At 36.3% G+C, this 12,554-nt stretch overlaps 1 protein-coding gene across 5 annotated transcripts in view; it reads left to right on the top strand.

Moving 5' to 3' along the window:
* MAP4K5 (mitogen-activated protein kinase kinase kinase kinase 5) overlaps window positions 1-12,554 on the top strand; it is a 118,889-nt gene that overhangs the window by 40,283 nt on the left and 66,052 nt on the right. For 4 of the 5 annotated variants that reach the window (XM_010341094.3, XM_074393951.1, XM_074393952.1 and 1 more), the window contains 3 exons: window positions 5,338-5,428; window positions 5,878-5,942; window positions 9,100-9,155. In XM_010341094.3, the coding sequence (XP_010339396.1) occupies window positions 5,338-5,428; window positions 5,878-5,942; window positions 9,100-9,155 (212 nt within the window). Of the gene's footprint in view, window positions 1-1,996; window positions 2,141-5,337; window positions 5,429-5,877; window positions 5,943-9,099; window positions 9,156-12,554 lie in introns of those variants that run through there. The other variant, XM_074393953.1, reaches the window with a different exon arrangement.

The following is a 12,554-nucleotide window of genomic DNA, read 5'->3' on the forward strand; positions in this document are numbered from 1 at the left end:
TACCATTTGGCTTCACGTATTTTCCCTTTCTGGCTGAAGGGCGTCATTCTTTTTCCTAGGCGTATCAGGCTGAGTTCCCTTATACACACACACACACGCACACACACCCCACACACACACACCCTCACACACACACACATGCACACATGTGCACACACAGACCCCCATGCATTCTTGAGGAGCCCAAGGAAATCAGCGTCTCTCCTCAGTAATTCCCATTTACGTCTGTGGTTTGGTAAAACCTGCAAGTACCCTTACAGAGAGGAGGAAAAAAACCTGTATTTCAGTCTCAGGTGGATTTCTCTCTTTCCTGTATAAGGACATACTCAGCAGCCAGGTTTTCAGTAAGATATCTTTACGAACCTTAACTGTAGTCATTTATGAAGTTTTAATATTTCACTGTTTGTAATTGATTCTATTGTTTGTAGTGTGATTCTATTGGTAACTGTCAGCTGACCAAGGCTCCATGGTTCACATTTTCAAAAGATCAAAAGTGATTAGCTCATGCCAGGCTGTGGATTAGTTCTTTTCAAGTTGGTTGTTAACCCTGGTACCTTCAGCTAGTAGAAGGTCATATGGCACAAACTGTGCCATGGATGGAGGTAAATTTTGTTAGAATGACTATGAGCAGACTGGCAGTGATTAGTCCTTTAGAATAAAGTGTCATTGGCCGGGCGCGGTGGCTCAAGCCTGTAATCCCAGCACTTTGGGAGGCCGAGGCGGGTGGATCACGAGGTCGAGAGATCGAGACCATCCTGGTCAACATGGTGAAACCCCGTCTCTACTAAAAGTGCAAAAAATTAGCTGGGCATGGTGGCACGTGCCTGTAATCCCAGCTACTCAGGAGGCTGAGGCAGGAGAATTGCCTGAGCCCAGGAGGCAGAGATTGCGGTGAGCCGAGATCGCGCCATTGCACTCCAGCCTGGGTAACAAGGGCGAAACTCCGTCTCAAAAAAAAAAAAAAAAAAGTGTCATTAACACAAACAGTAAAGTCCGGAAGAAAAATTGGTTTTTAAGAGAAGATATTGGTACTTTAGGGCATATTAAATGTAAGGTGCCAGCAAGACATTCAGATGGAAATAATAGGTACATAGTCAAAACCGAAGATAAGATAAGGGGCTCTGTGGATCTCAGCTAGTCTTATACTTACCTTGCCAGGGTGTGAAGAATAAAATTTCTCTTCTTTAAGCAAATACCTTTTTTTTTTTTTTTTTTAATTGAGACAGGCTCTCACTCTGTTGCCCAGTCTGAAGTGCAGTGGTGTGATTATACCTCACTGCAACCTCAAACTCTTGGACTCAAGTAGTCCTCCCACCTCAGTCTCCTGAGTAGCTGGGACTGCAAGTGCATGCCACCATGCCTAGCTTATTATTGTTCGTAGAGAAGAGGTCTCTCTGTGTTGCCCAGGCTGGTAAGCAGCAGGACTGGAACATACAAACCTAAGTTCTCTGAACCTAATGGATTTTAGACCACATCTCAGTGGAAAGTAATATTAACTTGGCATATCACCTAATTAAAAGAATAAACTCAACTATCCAAATTTCAGATTATTTTTATGAGGCTGATGTAGGCCATTAAAAAATAGCTACATCTGTGATAACTGTATTTAGCTCTTCTTCCTCAGGATAAACAACAAAAGTATTACCTTTGTATAAGTTTCTTCCATGGTACAATTTCAGTTCACAAAAGATTTTACTTCCTTTTCACTAAAGTTTCAAATAATCTAATAGTGAAGCAGATATATGAAGAATATATCCAAAGCCAGAGTTCAAACATCTGAATTATTAATAACCTGTGCTTGTAAATTCTTGCTTCCAGCTACAGCTTTAAAACGTTGTTGCTTACTCTCACCAAGACCTCACCTTCCCTGGTAGAAACCTCATGCAGCTCCTGCTGGAAACACAGTTGTGAGGTGGAACTCAGAACTTATTTTCCCCCAAGAGGTAGTAGTTTGTTACTAATAGTATTAATTCAGCCATATTATTGACTTTTACAGGTCAGTTTAAGAATTTACACACGACTGAGAAGTTAGGCACCATATGTGAAGCTACTCCTGTGAGAAAATCTGTTCTAAGTCCCAGACTTAACTGAAGAATTTTTCAGCACAGCTCAGATATAAGGCTTCTATGCACATTTAAAAGTGAGTAGGTGGGAAGCCAAAGAATAACATACTGATATGGTTAGGCTTTGTATCCCCACCCAAATCTCATCTTCAATTGTAATCCTCAGGTGTTGGCGGAGAGACCTGGGGGGAGGTAATTGGATCATGGGAGCAGTTTCCCCCATGCTGTTCTTGTTATAATGAGTGAGTTCTCATGAGATCTGATGGTTTTATAAGTGTCTGACCGTTCCTCCTACACACATACTCTGTTGCCTGCCACCATGTAAGACTTGCCTGCTTCCCCTTCTGCCCTGATTGTAAGTTTCCTTAGGCCTCCTCAGCCATGCAGAAGTGTAAGTCAATTAAAACTCTTTTCTTTATAAATTACCCAGTCTTGGGCAGTTCTGTATAGCAGTATGAGAACGGACTGATACATATATAATTAACAATATATATGAGCTGTTTCACTCTTCTTTCTTTTATAATTCATATTTTTTCAAACATAAAAGATGGGCTAGAATTTGGCCAGTTTGAGGGAAGTTAGCATGTGTAAAGAAGTTTTCACACTATAATGGAAAAGGCTCAGATGGAGGAGTGATGTAAAAGAAGAAACAGTATTCTGGTGCCAGTGAGTGAACACAGAAAGCAGAGCCTTTCCTCTGCACCTAAGTAGGCAGACTTTCTACTGTCACATTCAGGGCTTACTCGCTGCTTCTGCCTAAATTTATAATGAGGAACAGGAGATCATCTTCTATTTTGGATTATCTCCTTTCATCCTCTTTTATTGTCAAACCATTAAGAAGTGAATTTTCAATTGTAACAAGTTGCCATTTGCACACTTATGTTTAAGATACATGTAACCATTTGTGTAATACATGTTTTCCTAGTTTACAAATAAAAGCTAGATTATCTTTAAGGGTTTTCTCTCAGATGTTTATTCAGTTAGAAGATTGTACCCTCATTTGGCTTCCCTAATCCTTTAAAATGGTTAATCTGAAATTCTGTAACTGAACTATCAGTTAATGTTTACATGAAGTGACTATTTAAAAAAACATTCTAGCCCGGCGTGGTTGCTCACGCCTGTAATACCAGCACTTTAGGAGGCCAAGGCGGGCGGATCACCTGAGTTGAGGAGTTCGAGACCAGGCTGGCCACCATGGCAAAACCCGTCTCTACTAGAAATACAAAAATTAGATGGGCGTGGTGTCGGGTGCCTGTAGTTATAGATACTCGGGAGGCTGAGACAGAAGAATCGCTTGAACCCAGGAGGCAGAGGTTTCAGTGAGCCAAGATCACACCACTGCACTCCAGCCTTGATGACAGAGCGAGACTCCATCTCAAAAAAAAAAAAAAAAAAAAAACCTTCTAATGATTATAAATAAATGTGGCATATTAAACCACATCAGTAGTGATAGGTTCTTTAAAAGCTATTAATGGCATGGCAAGGATATTTAAAACTGTATTTTGGCTTTGAACTGAAAAAGTTGGAAGTATCTCTGACTTGTGTGAAGATTTTATTTATTTATCTAAGACCTAATTTCTGAATTTTTCTTCTTGGCCTTGTATATTTTCCTAAGATGACTTCGAGTTAAAGCCAGAGTCTGTCTGGATACCACTGAACTTTTTTTTAGTTGGGGGAAGGGGGCCTCACTATGTTGCCCACTGATTTTAAACTTGAAGTTGCTTTTCGAGAGACTACTGTAAAAGTATATTTAATGAAAAATATCTTGGGCTGGGTGTGGTGGCTCACGTCTGTAATTCCAGCACTTTGGGACGCCAAGGTAGGCCTGATCACCTGAGGTCAGGAGTTCAAAACCTGCCTTGCCAACATGGGTAAAACCCCACCTCTACTAAAAATGCAAAATTAGCCAGGCATGGTGGCACACAGCTGTAGTCACATCTACCCGAGAGGCTGAGGCAGGAGAATTGCTGGAACCTGGGAGGCAGAGGTCACAATGAACTAAGATCATGCCACCCCGCTCTAGCCTGGGCTACAGAGACGAGACTCCATCTCAAAAAAAAAAGAAAAAGAAAAATATCTTACAGTGATATCCTAACAAGGAACACTATCATGTATATCTTTCTCAGTTTTCAGCATAATATTACTATTACATTTATTCTGTGTCAAACGTGCTAAATGCCCTGTGTACATTACCTCTTCCTTACAACGTTCCTGATTATGTAACTGAGGGAATTGCTTAATCAGAAACATGAGGGAATAAGAATCTGTTAAAAAAAATGGCCAGCAACTTGATATTAATAAAATATTGGGCACGTTTGGGAAAGTGGTAGGTAAGGAAGCTAAATAGGTAGAATGGATCCAGATCCCAGTTATCAGATGTTAACTATGGCTCAGAAGAGTTAAGTTGCCTCAAATATTGGAAATAGGATTTGAATCCAGGAGTGTCTAATCCAGTGACCAGGCTCTTAATTTCTACATTCTTCTGCCTTCACATAATACACATGCAATCATTTTATAAACTCATAAACTCCTTTTACTGAAATAAGTACTATTTTCATTTATAATGGAGTTTGATGGTAACAATACCATTCGAGGAATATTCCTATGTTAACCATAAAATTCCCAATACTTTATTTTAATGTATCTTTTTGGTTTATTTTTTCTTCCTTTTTCTTTTTGTTTTTTTGAGTTGGAGTCTCACCCTGTCACCCAGGCTAGAGTGCAGTGGCTTGATCTCGGCTTACTGCAATATCTACCTCCTGAGTTCAAGCAGTTCTTCTGCCTCAGACTCCCAAGTAGATGGGATTACAGGTGCCCACCACCACACCCAGCTAATTTTTGTGTTTTTAGTAGAGACGGAGTTTCACCTGGTGACCAGGCAGATCTCGAACTTCTGACCTCAAGTGCCACCTGCCTCAGGCTCCCAAAGTGCTGGGATTATAGGCGTGAGCCACTGCTCCCAGCCTAATGTAGCTTTTTCTGATGAACTCAAATGGGTCTATGATAGACTTAATTGTAAAATACAGACCAAAAAGGAAGAAAGCAAAATTACTTTTGAAATACTATACACTAAAATAATATATATAATCTCCTTTTTCACATGGTGTATTATAAACCTATTTTCATGTCACAACACACTCTACTGTAATATATTTAACCATCCTTGCATTATTAAACCATACTATAATAAACGTATTTCTTTTGTAGTGTTTTTCCTCCTTTTCGTATGTAGAAATTTTGAGTAACAAGATAAACAACTTATTTTGTTTTTCAGGAGATGATTTTTCTTTGATTCAACAAGAAATATTTATGGTTAAAGAATGTAAACATTGTAACATCGTTGCCTACTTTGGGAGTTATCTTAGGTAAGAGAAAAAAACCCATCTTCTCCCTCTATATTTTATGTACTCTTTGCTACTACATTGTCTCCCTTCCGTGTAAGTGCTATTATATATGTAAGTTTTTAAACACTGTTCAAAGTTCTAAATTTTCTAGAGTCTTCCCCTATTACATGTTAATAATGACATTCCCATTTTTATAGTTATAGCTTATCTGGCAACTTAAATGAAACATTTTAAGTGATTACAAGTAAGTATTTTAACTTATAAAACTGATGATATTCTAAACCACTTGAGATGGGAACAAAGCTGAAATTAATATGCTTTTCTGTATATTGAGGTGACAGTGCATGGCATTTCTTGTTGCACTTTGCAGTCCATTCTGAACCTTGGTGTGCTAAAGAGTGAGAGCCTTAAGAGTATTTCGGTGATTGAGAATTACTAGCTAATATAATTTTCTTTCTTTTTTATATTAGTCGGGAAAAATTATGGATTTGTATGGAATACTGTGGTGGCGGATCGCTTCAAGATATTTACCATGGTATGTTAATTTGACCTTACATTTTAAACAGACTTTGATTTTAATGATTGTTGTTTGGTGTTTCCAGTTAACCACGGAAATTAACAGGTAGATTTACTATTTTTGCATTCTTTTGTTCCCGGAGCACTGCATAACAGCAATCTGTATTTATTTTTTAATTGGTTAAAAAGTTAAACTTGCCTGAGCCTGAACTGTGAAATGGAAAAGTATTTGTATAATCCAAATTTTACTCTTTAGATATAATACCTAAGAAAGTGTTTTATCTACAAATGAAACTTCCTTAATTTCCTTGTAAATAAAAATTGAAATGCAAAATGTAACTCACAGAAAGAAAGTTATGTCTGTGTTAATAACTTAACCTGCTAACCAGCAAAGCAATTTACTTGTTAATGTAATATTTTTGTATTAATATGTATTAGTTTCAAGTATTTTATTTACTATTCTATTAATTTAGGCAGTTTTCTGAGTTGAACATTATGTTACATTCTAATACTATTTAGAAACTTTTAGTTTGGGCTCTACTGTTTAGCTTTTGTTTTGCTGCTGGCAGTTTCTTGAATTTCTAGAATTTATGAGACTAAACATGGATCTTTATAATTTTTCTTCTCCTTGTTTCACATGGATATGGGGTAGTAAAATTCCCATTGCAACTATTCATTATATAATTCATTATGAAGAATTATGTGAAACATTTTTAAACATTTGTATGCTTAAAAATTACAAATCTTTATATTGGAAACCTTATCAAATTTCAGTCATGCAGTTTACAAATGAAGCCACAATAGATATGAAAATAGAAGTGCTATTTCACTTCAAATGATATTTTATAAGTCAGCTCAGTTTTAAAAAGTCAATCAATAGACAGTGGTTAAATAAACTACTCTTCAACCTGCAATATGGAATACTGTACGACACTTAAAAATGTGAAGTTACTTCATAATTATTGACCTGTGTATATCTCTCTAAGGCTTGTTTTTAAATGGAAAAAGTGAATCGTGAAAGAATATATATAACATACTTGGTAATATTTAGGCTTTTAAAAATTATATTTTTATAGGTATATATAATGTAAAATGCATAGCAAAATGAAAGGATGCCTACCAGTTTAATAAGTCATTACTAGAGGAGAGGGAAAGCAAAGCACAGAAGCAAAATTCTAAATTATAAAAATGTATCAACATAGTACTTAATTATCAATTTTAAAATGTAGTAATTGCCGGGCGCGGTGGCTTAAGCCTGTAATCCCAGCACTTTGGGAGGCCGAGGCAGGTGAATCACGAGGTCAAGAGATCGAGACCATCCTGGTCAACATGGTGAAACCCCGTCTCTACTAAAAATACAAAAAATTAGCTGGGCATGGTGGCGCGTGCCTGTAATCCCAGCTACTCAGGAGGCTGAGGCAGGAGAATTGCCTGAACCCAGGAGGCGGAGGTTGCGGTGAGCTGAGATCGTGCCATTGCACTCCAGCCTGGGTAACAAAAGCGAAACTCCGTCTCAAAAAAAAAAAAAAAAAAAAAAATGTAGTAATTGTCTAATTTTGTCACAACAAATAAACCAAAACAAAAATTCTGACTAATGTCTAAACACTGATCACTACCTCTTTATTAACAAAAATTTTTGACACACATAAATGTTACAAATACACAAATTATTATGATTTAGGCTATCTCTTATGCATATGGATTTAAAATTCTCTGTGCCACTGGATTAAATTTTTTTTCTATGATTTTATGAAGAATTGCTAACTTCTCATGCCTGTAATCCAAGCACCTGGGAGGCCTAGGCAGGTGGATCACTTGAGCTCAGGAGTTTGAGACCAGCTTTGCCAACATGGTGAAACCCTATCTTTACTAAAAATACAAAAATTAGCTGGGCATGGTGGCAGGCACCTGTAATCCCAGCTGCTTGGGAGGCTCAGGCAGGAAAATTGCTTATTATCTGGGAGGCAGAGGTTGCAGTGAGCCAAGATTGTGCCACTGCACTCCAGCCTGGGCAAGAGAGGAAGACTGTAAGTTAGTAAGTAAGTAAATAAATAGATAAATAAATAAATAAATGGAATTGCTATCTTTTCTGTGAAAAGTTTTTATTCAGTAATTGTAATTTTTATCCATTCACATTTCTATAAAATGAGAGAACTCTTAAGACTGTATGGATAAAATCAAGCTATATAGCTTTTTTAAGTTTAAAGAATAGCTTTGAAACATTAATTTTAATTTTTTATGAAATTTGGCTTTCTTTTATTAAACCTGATATTTGTTGAATTAAATTGAACCTAAGTAGTTCCCATCCCAGTAGTTAGTTTACTAGATAGCATAATAATCAAGAACATCTACACTTATAATTAGATGTTGTTGAGAAAGTGACTTTTCTTCTTTTACTACTATTTACCAGGTTACCGAGAATCAAGATTTTGTGTTCCTGAATGGACATAGAGAGCCAGTGATTAAAATACAGAGTAGAATATTTCTCTAGGTGAAGAACACACATGACCACCTGAGTTGGTTTCACTGTGAGCAGATACTACCCCAGATTTATTCTCATGCTGTTGAAAGGCATAGGTCCAAAGCCTCTGGTTGAGTACTTGAAATAAGAATTTTATGTTTCATATTAGGGACAGATCTGGTTGTCAAAAGTGACATGGTTACTTTTTATATTCTTAGATAAGGTACTGGATCAAGCCTCCCTGTTTTGATATGGTAAACAATTATACTAAAGATATAGTATCTTGATCTTTAAAAAAGTATGTGATGCCTTTTAATATATGGGAACAGTCAATCTCTTTTTCTGGTTCTCTGTTTCTCTATATAACTGTAATTAGTTATATATATTTCTTTATTTTTCAAAAATTGTTCAGGATTTCTTTCTATAGACCTTCCTATGATGCATACCACTATGCTTTACACATGAGTGCTTAATATTTTCAGGGACAAAAATTGTTATGGAGTTAAATCTTTTATTTTTAAAGTGCATTTGAAAAAATTCTCAATGTTAACCTTTTTTTGTTTCTTGATGACAAAAATAGCATATGCTCACAGAAGAGAAGTTATCCAACTATATGTATAGAAGAAGTTTTGTAATAGTTTGTCATTTTTTAAGTAGACTGTTTTTAATCTGTTGGGTTCAAATGTGTAATAATGTGGGCTCTTTTTCTTTCTAGTTACTGGACCACTATCAGAATTGCAAATAGCCTATGTATGCAGAGAAACTTTGCAGGTACTATATTTTCTTATGTAGTTAGAAAGGCAGTTCTAGATTGACAATTGATAACTATAATATGATAGTCTACTTTAAAGAGAAAGGGTAAAACAAAGTGGATTTTTCTGTTAATCTTTTATAATTCTGTAAAACTAGTTATTTTTCTTTCACGACTGAATCACAAGAATTCATTTAAGCTGATGCTGACATATATAGTGATCATATGTGGGGTTCCACTTTGATGCTGATGCACACCATGATCATGTGAGGTAGTGTACTTCAGAGCACATGGCCCTCAGTTGTGAAAACTGGTTTTCAAGAATGAATCACCAAATCTCTCAATTGTAGCAAGTTGTCTGAGCATTCCCTTCAAGTTTATGGCCATAAAAGGAAGCTCTTCCACAAGACAAAAGGGCTTTTACTATTTCTCTTGAAATAAAATAAATTAACACAGCATTAACCCAGAGTATTATATGAAAACCCTAGTTCTATGTGATATTAACAAGTGTCGTTGATAGCGGAATCCCTTTTTCTAAGTTTGGTTACCATTGCATTAAATAGATTTCTTTACTTCAGGGCCTGTGAGAACTTTTAGTATGTTAAAATGGGTTCTGAATATTCAGTAGGATATAGAGTATTTGGTATTTCACCCAGTTTATTTATTTAGCCCTGAAAGACTACTCATTGAGAAAATTAGGAATTAAAAATTTTATACATGTTCTTTAGGAGGAGGGAATAAGTAGTAGTGATTGTAGCTTTTATTTTTGTAATTTACAACTGATAATTGTTAATCAATGCATCTATCCCTACATTTCCTAGATTATGTAGTTTGTTTAGAAATTGATAATCTAAGTGTTGTTCTTTCATATTTTGCAAAATGTGAGATTGAGTCTATCTAGTAAAAAGTTCTATTCAGTTTTGAAGAGTTGGTTCTCACATGCTTTAAAAGACATAATCACTGCCAAATCTTACTGAGAGATAAATGAAAGTAATTTATCTAACACACACACACACACTTACAGAGAGATGTATAAGATATATGTGTGTGTGTGTGTGTGTATTCCTGTAATGTTTACATAACATAGAAATTACTTTATTGTATCTACATAAAATACAAACTTAATCATACACTCATAGCAGAGTATTGAAAAATGCATTTCCTTTATAATTTCTAAAGTTCATTGTTTCCCTAAGTACTAAATAAAGTACTGAGTGGAGGTGAAAAACAAAAAAAGAAACTTGGATTTGCTCCCTGACCCTGGTATATTACCATGACCTTTTATATAGTTCTAATTCTCAAAATACAATCCTGTACTGCATAACATTTCCATCAACAATGGACTACATATACAACAGTGATCCCATAAGATTATAATACTGTATTTTTACTGTACCTTTTCTATGCTTAGATATGTTTAGATACACAGTAATTGCCATTGTGTTATACTTCCTACGATATTACTACAGTAGTGTGCTGTGCAGGTTTGTAACCTAGGAGCAAGAGGGCTATGCATATACCCTAGGTGTTTAGTGGGCTATATGTATATATCAGCCATGTTTGTACAAGTACCCTCCATGATACTTGCATAACAAAATTGCCTAATAATGCATTTCTCATAATGTATCCCTATTGTTAAGTGATGCATGACTATATAAAATGAGGCTTATTTGCAATAACGTGGATGGAACTGGTGGAGATCCTTAGGTTAAGTGAAATAAGCCAGGCACAGAAAGGCAAACATCACATGTTCTTACTTATTTGTGGGATCTAAAAATCAAAACAATGAACTCATGGACACAGTAGAAGGATGGTTACCAGAGGCTGAGAAGAGTTTTAATATGGCGGGGGGAATGTGGAGATGGTTAATTGGTACCCCCCAAAAAAAAGAATGAATAAGTCCTAGTATTAGATAACACAACAGGATTACTATAGTCAATAGTAACAGAATTGTGTATTTTAATATAACCAAGAGTATCATTGGATTGCTTGTAACTCAAAGGATGAATGCTTGAGGGGATGGATACGTTGTTCTCTGTGATGTGCTTATTTCACATTGCCTGCCTATACCAAGTAAATACCCCATAAATATATACCTACTATGTACCCACAAAAATTTAAAATGCAGAAATTTAAAAAAGAAAAAAAAACTAATATGAAGCTTAGGAAGGGAATACCTCCAAGATTGTTTCCAATTTTAAAATTCTATTATGCAGATAAACTTCTACAGCTAGTTAAAATTGAGTAACAGGAAGTAGATTTACCATGCTATACAAAATAATCAACGTAGGTAAGATAATATGAATCAGTGATTTTCAAGAAACTGAACATCAGGTAATGAAGGACAATGAGGCCTGAAAACTAGGACATAAACCAAGGAAGCCATGTTATTGCCCCAGCTTATGGCCTGGGGAAAATTTCTAGGCCACAGCTGGGGAAAAAGAACCCAGATAGGGTCCCAAGCCAGTTAGTGTATTTAAGATAGAATATTGAAGAGTACGTCAGAGTATTGGAGTATTTTTGAAAATTCAAAAATATATAGCACCCAACAAAGTAAAATTTACAATGTTGGGCATCTACTCAAAGATTACCAGACATGCAAAGAAGCATAATAAAATGAAAATTAGTAACAACAACCCACACTGACAGAGATGCTAAAATTAGCCAACAAGAACATTAAAACAGTTTTAATAACTATGTTTAAGATGCTTAACAAGGCCGGGCATGGTGGTTCACACCTGTAATCCCAGCACTTTGGGAGGCCAAGGCTGGCATATCACGAGGTCAGGAGTTCAAGACCAGCCTGGCCCATATGGTAAAACCCTGTCTCTACTGAAAAAAATGAAAAATAAAATATATATATATATATATATATATATATATATATATATATATATATAAAAATTAGCCAGTCTTGGTGGCATGCACCTGTTATAGTCCCAGCTACTCAGGAGCCTGAAGCAGGAGAATCACTTGAACGTGGGAGGCAGAGGGTTTCAGTGAGCCAAGATCGCGCCACTGCGCTCCAGCCTGGGTGACAGAGTGAGACTCTGCCTTAAAAAAAAAAAAAATGCTTAACAAGTTGAGATATGGAAGGTATAAAAAACGCCCAAGTCAAACTTCTGGAGATGAAAACCGCAATGTCTGATGGAGTTAACAAAGGATGAAATTAATGGATGATTAAATATTACAAAAAACATACATTAGTTTGAATTTGAGGGCATGGAAATGGGCCAGGCATGTTGGCTCATGCATGTAATCCTAGCACTTTGGGAGGTTGAGGTGGGTGGATCACGAGGTCAGGAGTTCAAGACCAGCCTGGCCAATATGGTGAAACCACCTGTCTGCTAAACATACAAAAATTAAGGTGTGATGGCATGCACCTATAATCTCAGCTACTCTCAGCTACTCAGGAGGCT

Source organism: Saimiri boliviensis, chromosome 2 (genome assembly GCF_048565385.1).
Source record: "Saimiri boliviensis isolate mSaiBol1 chromosome 2, mSaiBol1.pri, whole genome shotgun sequence".
In the NCBI taxonomy this organism is placed as follows: Eukaryota; Metazoa; Chordata; class Mammalia; order Primates; family Cebidae; genus Saimiri; species Saimiri boliviensis.